Source organism: Melanostigma gelatinosum, assembly GCF_949748355.1.
Source record: "Melanostigma gelatinosum genome assembly, chromosome: 17".
In the NCBI taxonomy this organism is placed as follows: Eukaryota; Metazoa; Chordata; class Actinopteri; order Perciformes; family Zoarcidae; genus Melanostigma; species Melanostigma gelatinosum.
Genome location: NC_136650.1, coordinates 2,797,047 through 2,820,509, shown reverse-complemented (window position 1 = coordinate 2,820,509; position 23,463 = coordinate 2,797,047). Strand labels below are relative to the sequence as shown.

General features: G+C 45.1%; 1 protein-coding gene across 1 annotated transcript in view; it reads left to right on the top strand.

The window, feature by feature from the left end:
- The window catches only part of epb41a (erythrocyte membrane protein band 4.1a), a gene marked incomplete at its 3' end in the record, with an annotated part of 71,655 nt that extends 68,797 nt beyond the window's left edge, over nt 1–2,858 (top strand). Inside the window, exons 19-20 of the mRNA XM_079287981.1 lie at nt 2,355–2,435; nt 2,760–2,858. Of these exons, the coding sequence (XP_079144107.1) occupies nt 2,355–2,435; nt 2,760–2,858 (180 nt within the window). The remainder of the gene's footprint in view (nt 1–2,354; nt 2,436–2,759) is intronic.
- Between the last annotated feature and the right edge of the window lie 20,605 nt (nt 2,859–23,463).

Genomic DNA, 23,463 nt, shown 5'->3' with positions numbered 1-23,463 from the left:
GTTTATATTCAGTGTAATTTACACTCCGATGCCCATCATGAAATAAACCATACCATAAATCCACTTTGAAATTAAAGATTTTTAAAAAACCTCATTATTGGAACTATAGTGAACTTAGAGCTGAGATCTTCAAAATTTAGAGCATCATTATTCATTTCCACAATGTCAGGTCTGGAGGATTTAATTACCAATAAGCCTACTAAATTGCCACAATATCCACTGAATTCCCCTGAACCCTTGTCCACAGTGGCTCTACCGTCGCACGCAGCACTGACTGACTAGACTGGGTGGTTGGGCTACCCTGCTCTAACACTCTTCTCATGTTAACCGTGCAAAGAGCTCGGCATTGTTTTTAGTTCATTAAGATTAACAAAGAGATGCAGATAGAAGCTCATTTTGAATACTGTCATTCATTGTAATGTCATTCATTGTCCATCTTTAAGAGTAACTAAGCCCAAGAGTTTTGGCTTAAGTGCCTCTACTACTCTAATACTTTTCCAAAAAAAGTATCAACATGTGCAAAGGGGGAGGAGACACGTCACATGTATTGTCGGCTCATTTTCGATAACCAGTGTAGCGTTACAATCATCAAGTCTTTTCTCTCTTTGCTGAGGACTTGAAATAAAACCATCAGCATATAATCAAATCTGGTGAATCAGTGCACTGAACCCCCGACGAACACTCTTGTCAGAAAACACTTTAAAATCAAAACGCTTAAAATTGTGATTTTTCATCAACAACATTTTATTCTACATTTCTCATTTAATATTTTGCCCCAAATTAACCATTTACTCTCAACAGATCCTGTTAAAAAAACATTAAACTCTGTGCTCCTCAGTGGAACTGTGAAGCCATGATTCACTCGCGTGACAGCTTAATATTAGGGTTGTAACGGTTCACAAAGTTCACGGTTGGGTTGGGTACGATACAGTGGAGCCACGGTTCGGTACGTTTCGGTACAGCAGAAAACTATAAATGCAGAGAAATGTACTTGATTTTAAAATATATGTATTCATTACAACTAACATCATAAAGTTATTCTTTGACTTTGAACAATGATGGAACTATACCTGAGTGACCCATCTTCTGGGGTGTCTTCTTAGCAACACAAAGCATAAAAAACAGAAACTGCTCCTTAATGTTATGTAGTATTGTTACTTACATCTTGCTTACATCTTGTATTGTTACTTACATCTTGCAAAAGAGATTTTTAATCTCAATGGGACTACCTGGTTCAAACAAGGTTTTTATTCAAAGTATTCGGTTCGTCATGCGTACCGAACCGTGAGCCTCGTACCGAACGGTTCAACACGAATACGCGTACCGTTACACTCCTACTTAATATGTATAGCATGTTGAGCCTCCATTTTGTTTTCCAACATTGGTACACTTGTGGCAACTTGGAAACATTTTGGATGCCGATTCCATTGTTTGCAAATTTTTGTAAAATAAATGGTCAAGGAAATTCAACTTGCATTTTTTTGGGGGTTTTTTCTGATTTATGGCATTGTGACTGTGTACTGCACAAAATACATTTTTGAGTTATCTCTACTTCTAGCCATGATTGTGCTGTTTCCATAGAGGTTCAGGACTTTTGTATTGCAGTGAAAATCAAGGCCACCGAGAGAAATATGTGGCAGGAGCAAAATAGGCCCTGAAACTGCTTAGGGCTCAGAGGGTAAATGACTGATTATCTGGAGATATTCTTACACTGTGACAAAAGACTGGGGATGGGAATGGCTAGTTAGCTAGCTAGCTTGTTAATTCATTGGTGATTTCACGCTGCAGTTACAGAACATAAGAAAGTACCACATGAACTGCTGGGCTTGGTCTATGGGGGTTTAGTTACTCTCTAACAAAAATGTTCCTGGCTATCAGCAGCACACCACTATCATCCTCCCCAACTCACTCTTCCTCAGTGGCATCTGCCCTGTGAGTGGCCCATACTACATGAAGTGATGGACATGTGCATGTTAAGGGGCATCTATGGTTAAGACCCATATTAAGAGACCCTTATTGTTTTGGATATATGCACAAAGCATAACTACATTGGAGGATGTCTAAGGCATCATTTATAACAGCCTGCTGATGTTGCCAGTTGAATCTAGTACAACCAGCAGAAAAACACCATGTACAATGTTTCCAGTTGTTAGTCAAATTCTTCAATAAGACATTGCTTTACTTGATCTTTCACACATCCTTTCCTTTGCAGCATCCTAAAAAAGTTGTGTCTGGCGTCCCTCCCAATGTGGATTCTGTTGTCATCCAAAATGTAGAGGGACAGTAAAGATGGATTGTGGCTTGGCATGTTTTTCATAGGGGATTTTTTAGCTTGTGTCATGTCTCTGCTGTAGACGGTTAAAGGAGGAGTCTCTGAGACTCGCATTGAGAAGAGAATCGTCATCACTGGAGACACTGAAATTGATCACGACAAGGTGAGTAACGTAACTGACGGAAGAAGATCAGTATTGTTTCATGCTTCACTCTTCAAACTAAATGAAATAATGCAGTTTTCCTCAAAGCTCTGCAGGCAGCATGTGGTGTAATTCAGCGTTGGCTCATATATTGCCACAGATTTCTGCTTGAAATGTTTATGTACCTAATATGTGAAGCTGGAATTACTTTGTAGGCCTAATTTGCCTCATAGAGCAATTGTGTTCATATATCGAGTAAATCTGTTCTGCATGCAGTTTAATTTGAATTAAACTCATTCATCATTTCCTACTTAACGAGCCTGGATTGTTGTCCTTTCTCCAAAGGCTTTGGCTCAGGCCATTAAAGAGGCAAAAGAGCAGCACCCAGACATGTCTGTTACCAAAGTGGTTGTACACCAGGAGACAGAGATCAGCCCAGAGTAAGACAGACTGATGCTTTGGAAGGTGAGTGTCCACCCTTCACCCACCCGTTCCTTTTTCCATTCTCTGGTCTGACTGAAACACTTGACAGGCTGGTCCAGAGAGGCAGAGGAGGTTGCTGCTCCACAAGAGGAAGATCAAAGCATAAAATAAGAGTAATTAGTGTAAATAAACCACAACCAAACCTCAGTATCATTTATAAAATATGTTCCTCTCTTCTTTGGAAAAAAATCTTATATTAAAATGCTTCGACTGCAGGACAGGCAAGAAAGTGGTGGTGGGGACAAGAGGACGGACTCCTGCTGTCCTCCACTCTATAAATCGAATGTAATCCATGTTTTTCATGCAAATCTGTGATTGTCCAAAACAAGTAAAAGAGAGGACGTCCTGCCTTGGGTTGTTCCCAATCAAACAACCAGAACACAATAGTGTCATTGTGTTGGTCCAATGGTAATTTCCAAATGTCATCTTCAATTCTCTACCACTGTATTGTACATGTTGAACTGGCGTTCTTAGAATACATTATAACCCTAAGAGAAAAATAACAGCCATAACTTGATGCTGTGGTTTGTTCTCCTGTCCTCCCCAATTTTTGGGGTCACCAGCCACCACTGATATGCACAGCAACTGCCCTCAATTGAAACCTTGCTATTGCAATTTAATTTAGATATTAGCTGATCTGGAGCCAGGTAACGTATATGGAACCATCTTTTGTTTCCAACCAATGCCCCTCTCCCCTCTAGCGAGTAGCGCTAGCAATTAGCATCGGCTTATTGAAACGGATATTGCCTTTTTGAATGATAGAAGTTAAAAACAGTAAAGTTGTTCTACATATCAAAGTAACGTAAACCAAGCCCAGCAGTTCATGTGGTGCTTTTTTCTGTTCTGTATCTGTAGCATGAAAACATGTTGGAATAAGTAAGCTAAATTGCTAACTAGCCAGCCCTGAGTAAAATTAAACAATATCCATCCATATCCACCTGCTCCACTCTGAGCTGTTGAGCCTGATGCTTGGTCTCTCTGTCTCTCTTTATGTCTAATACATCCTATTGTATTAATAATTACACTGTAGACCAGGGCTGCCCACACTTTTTCGGCTTGTGAGCTACTTTTAAAATGACCAAGTCAAAATGATCTACCTACATTAAAAATGCTGAATATCTATTTGTATATATATATATATATATATATATATACTGAGTATACTTTATATTTACAATATATGTTGGCGTACCTTGCATAAGTGCATGAACCCTTATGGCACAATACAATTCTGTACATTTTTGGTCATCACCTTACTCTGATGACTTGCACTGATTAATGTTTCGTACCAGACACAGTCCAGATCTGACTCCGTAATTAAATGCTGTTGTAGGGAATCAGACTCTGAATACCAGGTAAATGGACTTGTGCTTGTGATTATATAGCACCTTTCTAGTCTTCTGACCACTCAAAGCTCTTTAACACTACATGTCATCATTCACCCATTCACACCCATTCAGACACTGATGACAGGGACTACCATGCAAGGTACCACCTGCTCATCAGGAACCATTCATATCCCTTCACACACCGCAGGATCACACTACTGTAGCAATTTGGGGTTAAGTGTCACCGACACACATCGACATGGACTGTGGAGCCGGGGATCGAACCGCCGAACCGTCAGCAAAGTCATTTAAAACTGTTGCCCACCCCAATACTCTCAGTAAATCTGCATGGTAACAGAAACAAGTCTATTTCCACATGAAACAAGGTGCCTCAGCTGCATGATGTGCAATAATGGGGCCCATGTGTCTTTATTGTGACCTTGTTTATGTGGTTTTAAAGGGTCCAGGCTGGGAATCTGGTGCCGTTTAGCCGGTTGACAGTCTGATATGTAAACACCTCCCAGTCTAGACAGGGGTTGAAGCCCTCAGTGCTGTCTGATAGACTAAGAAGGCATGGTGGTGAGCAAATCAGCTAAAGTAAAAGTTCGAACATTATTAGTGATATAAGTCTGTGTAATCCTTCGGGGCACACAGGAGAAAAACAAGATAAAGGTCAGTTGATTGGCTCGGAGTGTTAAAACTGCGAAATGGAATGGGTAGATCAAAGTGAAAACAACAGGGCACAGCTACAGTCAGCCAGAACTGTAGACACCAGCTTCTATGATCTCAGCCCGTCATGTCATGTGATCGGTAGCATGGACACTAGAGCTAAGAGGGCTCATTTAATGATCAAGAGTATCCCAGCATACATTGCCATCAACCAGCAGTGATGACTTTTATCATGTTGTTCTACAACTGCTAATGTATTTTGATGAGTACTGTGAGGCAGCATTGAGGGTTTAAATGATCCACGTCCCTCTCTGTTATGCTGGCACATGAAATCAACCTCATTGTGTTTACATCAGAGTGAGGCCTAAGAACGCTAACCACTACGTCTTTTTCCTGAGTCATTCCACATGTTCATTATGTTCTATATGCAGAAACCATTCCCCTCAACCTGGACTGAAATGCGACTCCTGTAATTAAATGTCTTGTTGCTTCAGTAGAAGCTGGGACAATAAAGCATTTTTCCTGCTTTCCTTCTTGGTTTTCATAAACCGGAGTAAACTCATACAGCTTAATAGGAAGATAGATCTATTTTACCATTAACCCAAGGTTTTTGCCCTGTATCAACTGTTCAGCTATATAGTGAGGGGAGGTGTTAAAATGAATGAATTAAAATTAATGCACTTTGTTATCAAATTAAAAGACCTTCCGAGATCATACAGAAAGCACTTGTTTCATTCTGCTAGGAACTCACAACATTAGAACTATTGAATGAACACAAACAGGATGTCCTCTTTTCTTGATCAATTGAGTATAATGTACATTTCCACAGCTCTAATTCCATTAGTACAATAACAGAGTCAATAGAGTCATCAATGTCAACACTCCCTCCAGAAAACGTTTACATTGAAAACCCTCTAACAGCTCAAGGAGCCTCATCCCTCCCCTTCCTGGTAGGCTTTTAATGGGAAACATCTGCAGGAAATATTGAGTTAGAAGCTTTACATAAGTCCCAAAAAGTGGAAGTGATTGGCGATATTTAGTGAATTTTAAGATTATTTGTAATAAATGACACATGATTATTGAGTTGTGTTGTTTGAATAACGGCTGTGGAAATATCCACGATGCTTAATTTACCATGTGTTACAACAACAATTTTGGCAAAGGTTTTTCTACAGCGACTTGAGTTTTTTACCTGGCCTTTATTGTTTGCTCATTGCAACCACCATTAGCATCATTTACAGTATTGTCATGTCAGTATCATATGACGTTGCTCAATTTACTCTTTCTACGTAACTCTTTATTATGACAGTACTAGCCCAACGATCATAAACAATCTTTGTATTGTGACAGCCCCCGGGGTGGCAAGGGGGTTTCACGACAACACGGACCAATAAACACAACCAGTCGGTAGATAAATGGTGCAAGTGAGGTTTTTACTGAAGATAGAGAGTGGATAGAGGTAGGATAGACACTCAACCATACACTGTCCGCTTTCCAGAGGGATGGTCGGGGTTCACTTCCACGGTTCGGTGCACAACGGGTATTCCTCATACGGTCCAGGGCGCGGGCAGGAGCAGGGTAGTCGTACAGGCAGGGGTCGGGAGCCGGGCGGGTAGTCAGACGTTCCAGGGTGATCAAGGGGTAAGCCAGTTGTCTCCAATGCGTTTGCTGTGTCTCCGTCTCTTTCCACTCCTACTCTCTCCTAGTTTCCTGTGTCCGGGGCCCTTTTATAGTCCCCTCCTCCTCCTCCGATAGGGTGTGGTCGCTCCCTCGGCTCTCCTCCTCAGGTGTTGCTTGTTTGGGCTGATGGTGGTTTGGCGCTCTTTTCCACTCCCTGACATGGGGCTCCGCCTCCATGTCCGGCAATATCGTCCCTCTACCACTTCTCCTCTGAGGTTGCCCCTCCGGCTGCCACATACCCCCCCCCTTAAATCCGACCTGGGGGGAGGACTGCTCCAGGAACCTAGGGCGTCCCGTCTAGACAGGGCGTCCGCGTTTCCATGAGCGGCCCCGGATCTGTGGACAACAGAGAAAGCATATGGTTGAAGGGATAAAAACCAGCGTGTGACCCGGGCGTTATTGTCTTTTGAACGGGACATCCATACCAGGGGGGCGTGGTCCGTGACCAGGGTAAAGTGTCGTCCCAGCAGATAATATTTCAACTCCCCCAGAGCCCATTTGATGGCCAAACACTCCTTCTCGACCGTGGCGTATCTCGTTTCTCTCGGTAATAATTTTCTGCTTACGTATGTGATCGGGTGCTCCTCTCCATCCCTCAGCTGGGACAGGACGGCACCCACCCCGGTCTCGGAGGCATCTGTCTGTACCACCAATGGTTGCGTAAAGTCCGGGGTCACCAGCACTGGTTCAGAACAGAGTACTTCCTTCAGCTTCTCGAAGGCGTCCTCGGTCTCTGCCGTCCATACGATCCGATCTGGCAGCCGGTTTTTTGTTAGGTCCGTCAGGGGTGCTGCAAGAGCAGAGAACTGGGGAACAAACCGTCGATAGTAGCTAGCTAGCCCAATAAATGCTCGTACCTGTTTCTTTGTGCGGGGGCGGGGCCATTCCCGGATCGCCTCGACTTTCCCTACCTGGGGCTTGACGCAGCCGCGGCCGATGGTGTACCCCAGGTAGTCAGCTTCCCGGAGGCCGAGGCGACATTTCTTGGGGTTGGCTGTCAGCCCCGCCCCTCGCAGAGCTTTCAGGACGGCTTCCAGTCTTTGGAGGTGAGCCCCCCATTCCTCCCCGTGCACGACGATGTCGTCCAGATAGGCTGCCGCGTATTCTCGATGGGGACGTAGTACCTGGTCCATCAGTCTCTGGTACGTGGGGGGGGCTCCGTGGAGACCGAACGGCAGCCTCTTATAGTGGTACAGTCCCATGGGCGTAGTGAAGGCCGTTTTTTCCCTGTCTTCGGGGGCTACTGCCACTTGCCAGTAGCCTTTAGTCAAGTCGAGGGTGGTGATGTATCTGGCCCTCCCGATGCGCTCTATCATCTCGTCCACCCGGGGCATCGGGTAGGCATCGAATTTTGAGATGGCGTTGAGCTGCCTAAAGTCATTGCAGAACCTGACCGAGCCATCGGGTTTCGGAACCAACACTATAGGGCTGCACCACTCGCTCGTCGAGGGTTCGATGATGTCGGCCTCCAGCATACTCTGTACCTCCCTCTCTATCGCCCCCCGGCGGGCTTCGGGGATGCGGTACGGCCTTAGCTTCACCTTCTTCCCGGGCTCGGTGATTATCCGGTGTTGCACCAGTGTGGTGTATCCGGGGTCCGGGGAGAACACGTCCCGGAACCGATCCACCATTTCCCGGACGTCCTGCTTCTGCCGGGGGGTCAACTCTTCTCCCACGGGTACCTCGACTGGCTCCGTTTTTCCTGGGAGGGTAGAGAGAGAGAAACAGAGCATGGCATCCCTACGCACCCATTTCTTGAGCAGGTTCACATGATAAACCTTCGTCGGGTGCCTCCGACCTGGTTGCCGGACTCGGTAGTTTACCGGCCCCACTTTCTCCATTACTTCATACGGCCCCCTCCATCGGGCTAGAAACTTACATTCCGCCGTGGGTACCAGGACCAACACCCGATCCCCTGGGTTAAACACTCGGGGTTGGGTTCCCCGGTTGTACACGCGGGCTTGGGCCGCCTGTGCCTCGGCCATGTGTTCTCGGACGATGGGCCAGAGGGATGCCATCCTCACCCTCATCTCCTCGACGTGGTCCACCATGGTGCGGTAGGGGGAGGGTTGGTGTTCCCAGGCTTCTTTGGCCAGGTCGAGTAGCCCCCGGGGTCGTCGACCGTACAGGAGCTCGAAGGGCGAGAATCCGGTAGATGCCTGGGGCACCTCTCTGATGGAGAACATCAGGAAGGGTAGCAGTTGGTCCCAATTCTTCCCGTCCTGGTCCATGGTTTTTTTCAACATTTTCTTCAGTGTCTGGTTGAATCGTTCTACTAGTCCGTCCGTTTGGGGGTGATACACCGACGTCCTCAGTTGGGTCACCTTCAGCATGCCACACAGATCCTTCATGATCCTAGACATGAACGGGGTTCCTTGGTCGGTGAGAATCTCCTCCGGTATTCCGACCCTGGAAAACAACATCACCAGCTCCCTTGCAATGCCCTTGGTGGCCATAGAGCGTAGCGGAATGGCTTCGGGATACCGGGTGGCGTAATCCACTATCACCAGGATGTACCTGTGTCCCCGGTTGGTCTTGGGTAGGGGCCCCACTAGGTCCATCCCGATCCTGCTGAAGGGGACGGTGATGATCGGCAGGGGCACCAGCGGGTTTCTGTGATGGGGTTGTGGGGCCACTTGTTGACATTCGGGGCAGCTCCGGCAGTAATCCTCCACGGCTTTTTTTATTCCGGGCCAGTGGAACCTGGCCCTCACCCTTTCCAGGGTTTTCTCCACTCCTAGATGGGCACCTAAGATATGGGAGTGGGCTAACTGGAGGACAGAGGGTATGAAAGGACGTGGTACCAGTAACAACCTGAGGGGGGCCCCGTCCTTTATTACTACCTGGTAGAGGAGCCCGTTATAAATGGAGAAATGTGTGGGAGGGAGGTCTCTTACCCCGTCCAGTGGTCGTCCGTCTACGGCGGCCACCTGCCGAAGGGCGTGGGCTAGGTTGGGGTCCTCCAACTGGGCCGTCCCAAACCTCCCTGTGAGGGGCCCGGGTAAGATGGGCTCCTCCGGGTCCTGGGGGAACAGCCCGGCCAGCTCCTCTTCTTCGAGGGAGGGGGTATCTGCCTCCTCGGGGATGGGTGGCGCCTCTCCTTCGGGCTCACTGGGGCTGGAGGGTCCGTCGTTCTCGACGGCTGTGGCATATACGTCCTCGGGGTTGGGTTGGGTGGCCTCCACCAACGCCCGGGCCACGGCACTGGCGACTCCTTCCGATAGGGGATCGGTGGAGATCTCCTCCCCCAGCCCACAGATGGCTTTCTTCTTGGACTTTCGGTGAGGGGTCGTACCTGGTTTCACCACCAGGCTGCGCCACAGCTCCTGGAACACGGGCAGGTCTCGGCCGACCAGCACCTCTACGGGGAGTCCTTCCACTACTCCTGCAGTGCCGACGTATCTACCCCTCGTCGTGTATATTTCGAGGGCGGTGGTGGGGTATTCGCGGGTCTCCCCATGGATGCCCGTGACCGCTCGGGTGCCGGTTAGGAGCGGGTACTGAGCAAACGTAGGTCTCACCAAGGTAATCGCGCTCCCGGAATCCACCATCGCGGAGGCGTCGCGGCCGTTTACTTTGACCGGGGTGAGGGGCATGAGGTCCTCGTGAGTGGCCCAGCATCCGGTAATCAGTCCGCATGGGCGACTCCCCTCACTGGCCGTGGTCATGGGTGCGTCCTGGCGGTGAGGACATTCCCATGCGATGTGCCCGATCTCGCCGCAGTGGTAGCACCTCCTCTCTTCCGGTCCACCCGCCGGCCGACGTCGGGGAAAGCCTGGGGGAAAGGAGGGAGACACATAGGTAGTTTCCTCCGTTCTCATCTTTTCTTTGCGGGTGGACCCCTCCACTTTCGGGTTTCTTCCCCCACGCACTAACGCTTGTGCTGCGTGGTAACCCTCCATGATCTCTACCAGTTCCTCGAGGTTGCGGGGGTTTCTCTGGCCGGCCAATTTTTTTGCCTCATACGGGAGGGATCTGAGGAATTTGTCCATGACGACACGATCGGTGGGCGACACCTCGGTGGGCTCTGCGTGCAGCCAGGCCGTCGTAATCCTCTTGATCTCATGCATCTGGGCTCGCGGAGAAAGGGAGGTGTCATATGTCCATTCATGAAATCGTTGTGCCTTTAGTACCAGCGTGACCCCGCATCGCTGTAACGCTTCCGCTTTCAACACCCGGAAGTCAACTTTTCCAGCGCGCTCTAAGTCCTGATACGTTACTTGCGTTTCGTTGATCAAAAAGGGGGCTATCAACTCAGCCCAGTGCTCTTCTGGCCATTTTTCCCGGAGTGCCGTTGTCTGGAATATCTGAAAAAATATTTCCACATCGTCAGCTGCCGTCTGCTTGAGAAGGAAGCGCGCTGGGTTGGCTTTCTCCACGGTACGTTGCTCCTGTTGTGTCTGTAACATGCCCTTGATGTCACTTTGCATCGCCTCCGCGCGTTCGGTTTGTACCGCCATATACTGCTCCATGTGTACTTGCTGTTGGTATTGTTGTTGCTGCTGTGCTTGGAGGATTTGCATTTGTACTTGCATGGCTTGTTCGTGGCGTTTTTGGGTTTCCTGGTTGCTAGCGATTAGCCCCGCTAGCAGCTCTTGAAATGGCACCGGGGTGGCCATGCTTACTGGGTTGGTCGGTCTATCGGTCAGTGTTGCCAGAACCGGACTGTGCCCACGTTCTCCACCAAATTGTGACAGCCCCCGGGGTGGCAAGGGGGTTTCACGACAACACGGACCAATAAACACAACCAGTCGGTAGATAAATGGTGCAAGTGAGGTTTTTACTGAAGATAGAGAGTGGATAGAGGTAGGATAGACACTCAACCATACACTGTCCGCTTTCCAGAGGGATGGTCGGGGTTCACTTCCACGGTTCGGTGCACAACGGGTATTCCTCATACGGTCCAGGGCGCGGGCAGGAGCAGGGTAGTCGTACAGGCAGGGGTCGGGAGCCGGGCGGGTAGTCAGACGTTCCAGGGTGATCAAGGGGTAAGCCAGTTGTCTCCAATGCGTTTGCTGTGTCTCCGTCTCTTTCCACTCCTACTCTCTCCTAGTTTCCTGTGTCCGGGGCCCTTTTATAGTCCCCTCCTCCTCCTCCGATAGGGTGTGGTCGCTCCCTCGGCTCTCCTCCTCAGGTGTTGCTTGTTTGGGCTGATGGTGGTTTGGCGCTCTTTTCCACTCCCTGACATGGGGCTCCGCCTCCATGTCCGGCAATATCGTCCCTCTACCACTTCTCCTCTGAGGTTGCCCCTCCGGCTGCCACAGTATTTTCTTCTTTCTACTTATTCCTATTCTGGTCATTATTGACCTTTTTCTTTCTGTGCTCACATATGTGATTTTGCTGCTGTTCTCATGTGTTGGGATCTGAAATACTGAGGTTTGGCTGTTAAAATCCACTAAAAATAGCTTTCTCTTCTTTTCTTTCTCTGGTCAGCTGTCAATCTCTCTTTCTCTCAATCTACCAATCATTCAACCATGTTAGTCCTCTCAGCTGCCCTACCCTCCCCCCCTTACTTGTGTCTCCATTACACCATTTCACCACAGCACCCCCAGCCATCACACCCAACTGCACTGTCTACGACATGGACCACCAGACCACATCAGAGGGAACAAGCTTCAATGTCGAACTATGAACTTTAACCTCCATGAGTATGGAGTTTGGCCTGAAGGAGACGCCAGAAAATTCCCAAAAACCCTCCCAGTATTCCCCACAATCCCCTCTGCTCCACTAAAGATCAACCGTGCCGGACTAATGAAAAAAACTTTTTTGAAGACAAAAAAAAGAAATAAAGTACAGCATTGTAGATGTATTCCTCTCCAATTTGTCTGGAGAGTTCAAGAAAATGTTCAAGGGCATTTGGTCTTTTAATCTTGAGATTACTGGTACTTTATTTTTCTACAGCTTTTCTTAACATCACAATTGGTTCAATAAATTGGAGGTCAAGTGTTTTTTAACCGTGTGTTCCAAGCAGCATTAATAAAAGCATTGTGGGTGATTTTCTTGGCATTGTACTCATCGGGACTCGAGGGTCACTCTCAAATTGAACCGTAAGTTTGGTATCATTTCTTGTACAGTAAATATTTTATTTACCCTTTCAATGCGAAAAAAATATTTTTTCAATTTCTGTATAAAAAAAGATTCATTTTATCAAACCACATGGGCAATTACTCCTATCATCTTATTTAGAGTTCTGACTCCATCATTTGTTGGGTGATCTTTTGATTGTTTTAGTTGTTGTTGTTGTTGTAGTGCTTGTTTATCAGGACCAAGGAGACAACAGTGTATTGAAATTACCTTTATTTATTCCCACATCTGTCTTCTTTTTCTATGTTTATGTTTTAGATGTACTCAGCTCAGTTGTTTGTAACTTCATGATTTTGTATTGAGAGCTTTCCAGTTATGAGATAGTTCTAGTCACAGAGAGTATCAACAGTATTTCTGCATATGTCTAACATTTCTACTTTTCTACCAAATGGGCAGTGTGTACTCATCCAGAGAGAGGGAATTCAAATGAAAGTGACCTTAAACATGACGGATTACATTAGATGACTGTCTGCTTGATCGGTATTGAAGCAGTTGAAAAATGAAGAGACAACACAGGATGATAGTGGCCTCAACTCAAATCTTTACATTCACATTTGTTATTGATTACAACCCAATTAAGGAAATACTCCAATTATTGAAACTGCCACGTCAACACATTAACAAGGTTTTCTGGATAAAGCCGTTAATTACACTCATTAATTACACCAGTTCTTCAAATATAGTGAGTGAATATGAGCTGTCCTCATAAAGCTGAAAGGAGGATTCCAGTTTAAAACACATTTTTCCACTTCTGCCCATCATTTAAATCAGTTATGATAACATTTTACACATCAACAAATTGATGATGTCTGGGAACACAATAACATCACCATGAGGTTGATGGGTCGAGAAACATGAGCAGCCAGACAGATTGTAAAAAAGCCAACACTTCAGATTATCTCTGTTTGCACACTTGGTTGCTTTTTATTGGATGTTACTGATGTTTCAAACAATTCACCAATCATGTACTAGATAAGACAGAAATTCTAATGCCACAACCTGCTTTAGTAAAAGACAACTTAGAAATGGATTTCTGAAAAGTTTGTGCAACCCATATCCTGGTGAATGTTTAGGAACGGCCAACACCACTGAAATATGACACAAGTTCAAATAAATTACATTTTGAACAGCCTTTCAAAAAATGCATTATCCATTATGGTTGGAGAGGTTTTTTTTGTTTGTTGCATATTGGCTCTGAAAAGTTGTAATCATAGTGGTCATTTTGATGAAACTAAACTCAAGAATGAGCTCAGAACTAAAGGTTTTGCTTTCAGTGTTGTTGAAACTGTTGGCTGCTGGTTATTTGTTTACTCATTTACAGTGCTATATGATAGGAATGAGTGTGAAAATATTATGGAGTGGCTGAGATGATTTAGGGAAACAAGGAAGACCAATAATATATTCTTGTGGGTCACCTACAATAACTTTAGCACTTGATTTGGAGACATTCAACACAAACAATATTTGAAGGTACTTTTCATCTGAACCTAAAATTGCTCAGCCCTGTCTTATGCTTTCAATAGTGTAACACAATGTAGATAATTGACCCGGACATTACCGTCTATTACAATGAATGTAGCTGGTATACCATACATGATTATCTTCAAAGTATTACCTTCACATGGTTTGTCTTAATATTGGCATATTGAGTTCATGCAAACACACTGTAACATTACATTGTTGATATTAAAACAATATATAACCTCCTGCTCAGTACACACTGCCCATTTTAAATCAAACACTATTCAGTATGGCATATGAAGTTTATACTTTGTTGATTTTTAAACATGATGCTTTTTTCGAACACAATATTCTGTACAGCCGAACATGTTCTTTCACTGTGCTGTAGTCTTCATCATGGCACTCCCTTCCTCGTTGGAAACAAGCAAATCAACATTTCTAAGTTCTTTCTTTATTGTGAAACCTCACTTTACCATCACAGGACGCTGTAATAAATGCACAGAATAAACACAAATGTATCCATTGTTTTGATTAAATTCTGTCTCTAGTCCTGATTATGATATCACTGTTTACATTTGTCTTATGAAGACAGATAGTTGGATAGTTTTCAAAAAATAAAAAAGAGTTTGCAATAATTAGCACCTTTTCCACAAAAATTCAAGAGCTTAAAATCATGAATCCACGTGGGACACTGGGATCCAAATGAGGAAGATAAAAATAAAATCCACAAATACTGTTTCATGACATTTAAAAATGGATACCCCGGCCCTCATTATTTTGTATTATCTACCTACATTAAAAGCACTGGCGGCCCGTGTATTTTATGAACCACCGCCTAATAACCTCATGACGCCAGCATGACGGGATGCTTTGTGATTAACGGACAATACATAGAGTCAAAATCAATGTAATTAACACAATGACAAGAACAAACTCACAAAATACAGTCACATATATTTATATGACAACAAAGCAGGTAGAATAACATAAAACCCGATTACCCGATAGAACACGATTCAATAGTTCTCTGCACATTCCAGCAACACTGCGGCACTAAAACACGCATTCCACCACACACTCAACCATTCAAATATTGTTCATACCAGAGGGAACAATATTAAGCATATAATAAAAAATGACACAATAGAAAAAATGAACACAGTAGTAACACTACTGCAGATGTAAAAAACACAAAAGCACTTCACTTACCAAAGCTGCTGTTCACTATTTAAAGACAAAGTCCATCCTCCTTTCTTTGATTACAAAGAGTTTAATCTCACAGTTGTACAGAACATCGGTGCCATTCAGTTCCAGTAAGAAGTCCTTCTCCATTCATGGACGCCAGTGAAGACAGTCGAGCCTCCCCAGTTGTATTTCTTGAATATGTTTTAATGCGTTTGAGGCCTGAAAATGTACGCTCCACAGAGGTAGCAGATATTGGGATTGTCACCGGCAAACATGCCAAAATGCTAAAAATATTATGTCACGTAAAACTTCTTACATATTGTAGCGTGAGCGGGTCCTGCCCAACGTAAAGAAGGGCAGGATCGCACCTAACACAGTGGTAACTCCGTCAGTAGTCCGACCTTAGGGGATTAGTGTCCCTCTTATGAGTCAGGAGTCCTTCTGCCTTTTATCTTACCCCGTAGCTGAATCGTTAGGATTTCGGAATTATTGTCTTTCTGAGAGTCTTGTACGGCTACATCCTAGGCGCTCTCTGTAGGATGTAACCCTAACACCCAGTATGAGTAGTTACGTAGAAGGTCTGTACCTTACTACTGCCTATTTTAGTTTTCTCACCATTTTTGACTAACACTGCCAAGTCTTCACCCAGGGATCTTACCTTAAGCTCCTCTGGTAGAGTATGTTGTCACATATCGCACGTTTCAGTTTGAGCCCCAGTCACTTGGTAAGGCTGTGTTTTTATTAAAGTTTTCTCAAAACAGTTACATAAAACAATTTCAACTGAAGGAAAGTCTATGGTGCAAAATATATCAGTCACTGTAAGCTGTCTTCTGATAGCAGAAATGTCTCACAGGGTCTTCTATGAAAGAAGGGCATTCTAGTGTGATGGAGAATTTATACTTTACTAATTCCTAATACTCCTAATACTGTGAGATATTTACCTGTTTCTATTGTCAGCCTTTTAGTGGTTTGAGCTTTTGACTCACATAGATAACCTCAAGATGTGAAGATTCCCATGGGACAGCAAGGGTAATATAATAATGTATTTGTGTGACAAAGCTCAGAAGAGGAAGGGGGTGAATGGAGGTGTCAATGGGCAGCTTGAAACTGCTAATGTATTGTTAGAATGTAAATATCTGATGTTCCCCCTCCCTGCGCTGGGGGGCTTGATAAGGAGGAGAAACACCTCCGACAGATTTCACTGTACTCTGTATGACTGATAGAGCCTTCTCTGCGCAGAGAATAAATGTTCCAAAGACAGACTTTCTTTTCTCAATGTTTTCTTATTTCAGTGTTTGGTAATGTAGAACTCACTCGGTAATATTGAATAGTTTTTCCACCACAAACTTGGCGTCATGAACAGGATCCCTTGAAAGATCGTCGGGAACCAACTGCGGACGGGGATTGATCATCCAGAAGGCTTCTCCTTCTGCACCTCAAAGTCAGAGAGAGAGGACCGATCCGTGGTTCCTGATCATCTTCATCACTGGGATCCGAAAGGACCTGATTGAGTCCAGATAGACTTCTAAACATCCGGTGAGATAATGAAATTTGGAAAATTGACTCTGAAAGATTGTTTCCGAATCTGAAGACGAAGAATCCGTAAGGAGACTGGAAAAGAAAAGATTAGACTTTGACTTTGAATCTGTAAAGATAAATCTGTTAGAGTAATGGCTTGACTTTGATTGTGCCATTTGTCCAAAGACTGTGTTTGAAGAATAAGTGTACACTGACTGTGGCTCAAAATGGGTGCACAGGGAAGTCAGGTTCCTCCGCCTGATGGGCCTAATGTCATTTCCATGAAGGACAAGTATGGTGAAATGAGTTGTCAGCATCTGAAGAAATGGGTTGATGTATGTGGGTTTCCTCAAGGAGGATCATTTAGCAGGGTGAAATCAGGAAGAAAAAGAAAATATAGGTCAAACAGTGGGAAATGATAGAAAGTCACAATAGAAGTTTGAAAATGTGGAAGGATGAATCTGAAAGTAGGGAAATAACTAAAATAATCTAAAATGATGCCTAAAGTGGATAAACCAAGTGAAAAAGGAGCAGATAAAGCTTCTCAGAAATCTTCTCTCTATCCCTCACTGCACAGGGTGGATCCTGATCTCGATGCATGCCCTCCACCATATGTGCCCCCACCACCCGGTCCAGCAGCACAGCAAGGCCCGCTGACACCAAGACAGCCTGACTTCGACTCATCTCCAAACAGCACTCCTGCCAGCAGCCTCACAAGCACGATCTCCTCCGTCGCCAACGTCATGCAGCAGGCCGCACACGCCATGTCCCAACTAGGCAGCCCAGACAAGTCACAAGAGGACCTGGGGGCAACTGGAGGCGCAGTGAGAAGTTCCTACCACCACTCATATGATACCAGAAGTGGACGAGGACCAAGAACAGACGAGGACGAGGAAAGACTTGAACTCTCATTCCCGATGGTCCAAGTAGCAGGTCCAAATGGAGTGGTTTTCTGTTGTTGACCTTTCTAATGCTTTTTTCAGTGTCCCTGTTCACCCAGACAGTCAGTTTTGGTTTGCTTTTAATTTCAACGGCAAACCGTACACATTTACACGTCTCTGCCAAGGTTATTGCAAGTCACCGACCCTGTACAATGACGCCCTGAGGGATAGCCTAGCGCCCCTACAGTTCTCTCCGGGTACAGCACTTGCAGTATGTTGATGATTTGTTAATTGCCTCAGCCACCAAGAAGCAATGTGAACAAGACATTGTCACCCTTCTCAAACATTTGGCAGCAGAAGTGTTACGGACGGTTTGTTCTGGACCCAAACGCAGACACCGGAACAGCAGAGTAGGTGAGGAAAAGGGTTTTTATTTTGCTTGTCTGTGGAGCCGGTGAAACATGCAGGTGGAGCAGCGAGGCGGTGTGTGCGAGGCTGGGCGACGACGTGGCACGGGAATCGCACTGAGCTGAAGGAACAATCTGGCGATGAGACTGCAGGAAGCCGGGGTATTTAAGCTGAAGGTGATGATGGTCTAATTGTTGGCAGGTGAGGAGATGAGCCCAGGTGCCGGATGATTGCAGCCGCGCTCAAGCCACACACACACACACAGTCACAGTGGAGCCGTGACAAGAAGGGCACAAAGTCAGCCTTTCTAAGATACAGTTTGTCCAGCAACAGATTACATTTTTGGGGCAAGGAAAATCTCTTTCCCTAAAACGCATCTCAGCCATTGTCAATCTGCCTAAGCCACTCACTAAGAAACAGCTCATGTCATTTATGGGAATGGGTTCATATTGTAGATCTTTCATGCCAAACTACGCTCCTTTAGACTGGGTAGAGAGGGTCGTCCGGCAACCGCAAGGTCGGCGGTTCGATCCTTGGCTGCTACGTGTCCTGTGCCGAAGTGTCCCTGAGCAAGACACTGAACCCCCAACTGCTCCCCGGGCAGCTTCTCAGCTGCACACTGCTCCCAATAAGCTAGGGATGGGTTCAATGCAGAGGACAAATTTTGTATATGTGTAAATGTTTATGACAATAAACTTTAGAAAAAATAAAAGTAAGGACAATGTCTGGTGGGGGCCCGATGGTAGGCCATGCCTCCCTAAGCATCTTTTCCCTCATTATCTTGCGTCAAAAGGGGGGATGCTAGATCTAATCAACACACATTGGTTCACTAAAGGCTTTTCAGCCTATGCTCAAAAACATTGCTAAGCCTGCATAACATGTGCAACACATAATGTAGGGCGACCAGTAAAAGTCACTCAACAGGCATTTCTGTAATGGCCACAGAAAAGCAATAGCAGTCATGTAATTTGCATGCTTGGAGTGCATGTTAAGAGGAATCAGCTGTTGTATTTTCTAAATGGTTTCATGTGCACTTCTCCCTGGTTGACTTAAAAGCCTTGCTAGGGTAAGCAGCTTCCCCTGGGACCTTTCGCTGTGTGCGTGCTGAGTTAAACACCGCATAAGATACAGTGAGTGGAACCCACATTCTGCAACTTGCAGGCTGCTCATTTTGCTTCTTATTTTCAACCACTGCAAGGAAACAGGCAAAAAGGCAAAGGAGACAGATAAAATGGAAAATGAAGTATTAATGTTCAAGAACTGATTTGGCCCACAGCACTTACACGTCTGGATTGTATTTAATTTCCTCACGAGTTAAGATGAGTTATTTTAAGTTTTATTTCAACATATTGTTTGTCATCATCTCCAACATTACAGAACTCTGGAATTACTGTCTAACGGTGGTATGCCTCCGCCTACCAGATGTGTTGCAGGCAGTGCAGAGTGCAGAGTTCTCCAGCAGACTGTGCAGGAAAGGTTCAACATTTTCAGAAATACATTCACTTTCTTTCTTTTAATCTCGTTTAGCCTGGCTCTGTGCAAAATTAAAAAATATGCTTGCCAACACCTCTAAAGCTCACTGATTAACACGTTTTTGCAATTTTCAACAAACTGAATGTAAATGTAAATAAAAACAACAATTGGTGGGTTGAGGAGGACATGCTGGAATTATGTCTTGGCATCAGTGACTATAACTCCACTAAAACCAGAACTTTATCTCACAAATACAAGTTTGGTGTGATAAACCACGACGCAGCAGATCTGATCACGACTGAATACAAATTGCTAACGACCATGGTTCATGATTTTGAGGGTATCTGTGTCAGCAATCCTCTATCAGTTCATTTCAGAAAGGCCCCAGGCAAAATGTCCAGTAATCTATCTGAATGTTGTTGGGCATCCAGTTGAGCCTGAGGCACGGAGTCTCACAGGGCTAATCCAGGCACTGACATTGGTGTATTGGAAACACCCAGCAAAACCTCCATACACCTGCCCTGTCTGACTGTAACAAGGCAGCAGCATGTTTTTGGAATGCTTGATGAAAATAAGCTTATTAAAAGATTGTTTTGATGAAGACTGACCATATGTGGGATGCACAGGAGAACACAATGCTGTCCCTGAAGAAATTGATGTCCTCACAACATTTAACACTGAGGATTCTGTCAGTGCCAATAATTCGTAAATCAATTATGCACGTCATAAAGTGCACAAAAGCAGAGAGCGGTTAAAACTTATTAGAACACAATGATGCCCCCTTTGCTGAACGTCAGCTCCATAATGAAGGATATCTCAACTCAATTACAACAGGTAACATATTGATAAGGTCTTATTATGCTGTAGTTATTAGGGCTCTAACCTCATATTTGAGAAGAAAAGATGCACTGTAACAATAAATGTTCAAAAACATGAAATTCCATTTTTTTCCACATGTTGGGCACATAGCTTAACAGAAGTAGCTGAGCAGTTGAACAGAAGGACAGAATATACTGTGTTCATGGAGGATTTGCAATGTGCCTGTGCAACATGTACAATTTATAGGAATTAGAAAACAATGTGGTTCAATGAAACTACCATTTTTATTTAATAAACACTTTGAGTTATTAGGCCACATTTATCATTGAAGACACGAGTGGATTTGGTTACAGGCTTCTAGGACTTCTTTGTTAATATCATCATAATTCAAATACATTTTCTGGCATATATCATCTTGGTAAATAATTTACCTAATCATAGAAAACGTACAAGGACCCAAACTGGTGCTATGATATGCAGCTTGGGAAAAAACAGCAAAAATAAAACATTGGAAGTGTTTTACTTTGCAGCTGGTTCAGTTCACCGTAGGGTTACCTTCTAAGAAGTGCAATGTCACCGTTTGTTTGGTACCAGTGGCGTTCCAACAGTGCCAAAGCAGCTGTTATGCACAGCTGTGGCTATTTATAGCATTCATTTATCACATGTGCCTGTGAACCATCATTACAATCATCACTTTAAACCTCAGAACTTCAGATGATCAATGATAGCGCTCATGAACAGACTATAAGGGCTTGAGGTCAAATGAATAGAGCTTTACGATTGGGAAGCGATGGCTCAACTGTAAATAGAAAATGGAGGAAATACAGAATTCAAAAGTAGTTACCGGTAATCAAAAAAAATATATAACAGTCAGTGGAATTGGAAACAACATAAAACAGTCTTTTATTGTAAGGTTATCACCTTATGTTTCTTCTCCACTATATCATTTTACCAACAGCTGGCTCAAGACAACTTTGTGAGCTGTCCTGAAGTCTGCATGGGGTGCTCATTAACCCGGCACATTCGTCTTTTATGAACACCAGTTTATACTTGCGGAATGCTTTATGCATGTTTTTTTGTGTTGGTCATTGTTTGTACATCTGGCCCCTGGTGTTGTCAGAGGTCAGAGCCCCAGAAGGTGTGAGGTCTCGGGGCCCACTTTGCCTGGATAGTAATAGCCCTGCCCCCAGAAGATTTGACCACATTGTTAACATTCAGTTGCTTTAACTGTCCATGCAAAATTCCAGCAAGTCCTTCATACAAAGCCTGAGAGACATTATGTGTCCATAGTGTTGTTGTGACCATAGACCGTTCCTGTACCCCTCCTGTCACAGTTATCTGTTCTGATGTCTTTCAAACACAGGCTCCCTTGTTTCCTCTCCTCCCTCTAACACTGTGTCCTCGTCTACATTTCCTCCCTCGCGCTCTCTCTTCTTCTCTGCTACTCCTTCCCACTGGCTGCTGCTGTCCTGTGCTGTGATTCGGAGTGACATATTCCCTCGAGCTCTGCTGTTTGTCTCCGTGATTGAGCATGGTGGTTGCTCGGTCCTGCCATCACCCCTACTGTCCTCACTTGACAACTTACACCAGTCAGCATGACCAGTATTAAAGCTTCCTGATCACTGCCATGAGCATATTCCGCCTTTTTCACCATAACACTGTTGATCACTGAAGTGGGCTTCACAGTGACTTCTTTTCCCAAATAAGCTCTGTTCTGTTCTTGTTCTACACTCTGAATACACGGACACTGCATTGTTATGAAACTGAAGTCAAGGGACCACCAGGGGTCTTTAAATATGTTCCATGGGTTTTAGGTCTCTGTTGCACTAATGCAGTGCTTCTGTGGTTTGGTCTCTGACACGGTTTGTGTTCATGGGATTTTGGTTGGGAAAATGTTGTCATTCCAAAGATGAAACTATTTTATGTCAAAATGTGCAATGGAAGGGATGACAGATCAGTCAGTAGCTTGAATACTGGTAAGTGAAAGTATATGAGCTATGTAACCTCCTGCTGAGTGCACTCTCTCTCTCTCTCTCTCTCTCTCTCTCTCTCTCTCTCTCTCTCTCTATCTCTATCTCTCTCGCTCTCTCTATCTCTCTCGCTCTCTCTCTCTCTCTTGCTCTCGCTCTCTCTCTCTCTCTCTCTCTCTCTCTCTCACTCTCTCTTTCTCTCTCTCTCTCTCTTGCTCTCGCTCTCTCTATCTCGCTCTCTCTCTCTCTATCTCTCTCGCTCTCTCTTTCTCGCTCTCGCTCTCTCTCTCTTGCTCTCGCTCTCTCTATCTCTCTCACTCTCTCTTTCTCTCTCTCTCTCTCTTGCTCTCGCTCTCTCTATCTCGCTCTCGCTCTCTCTATCTCGCTCTCGCTCTCTCTCTCTCTCTTGCTTTCGCTCTCTCTCTCTCTCTCTCGCTCTCTCTCTCTCTTGCTCTCGCTCTCTCTATCTCGCTCTCGCTCTCTCTCTCTCTCTTGCTTTCGCTCTCTCTATCTCTCTCTCGCTCTCTCTCTCTCTCTCTCTTGCTCTCGCTCTCTCTATCTCTCTCTCTCTCTCTCTTGCTCTCGCTCTCTCTATCTCTCTCTCTCTCTCTCTCTCGCTCTCTCTCTCTCTCTCTATCTCTCTCTCACTCTCTCTCTCTCTCGCTCTCTCTCGCTCTCTCTCTCGCTCTCTCTCGCTCTCTCTCTCTCTCTCTCTCTCTCTCTCGCTGCCAAAGTTTAAACTGATCATTTCTCTGCTGCTGTTATTTCAGTGTCAGATCAATGTGACTCTCCTCCACCCAATTCACCTCCAGTTTTCATCACAACCATCCATCTGCATGCGTCAGCACTGCTGTCCACCACCACCACTGTCTAGACTCCATTGGTAAAGGGTAAATGGAGTGTACTTGTATCGAGCTTTTCTAGTCTTCCGATCATTCAAAGCGCTTTAATGCCATTCATACACTGATGACGGGGGCTACCATGCACGGTACCACCTGCCCATCAGGTCTAATTAACATTTATACCCATTCATACACTGATGACGGGGGCTACTATATAAGGTCCCCATCAGGAGTAACTAACCATTCAT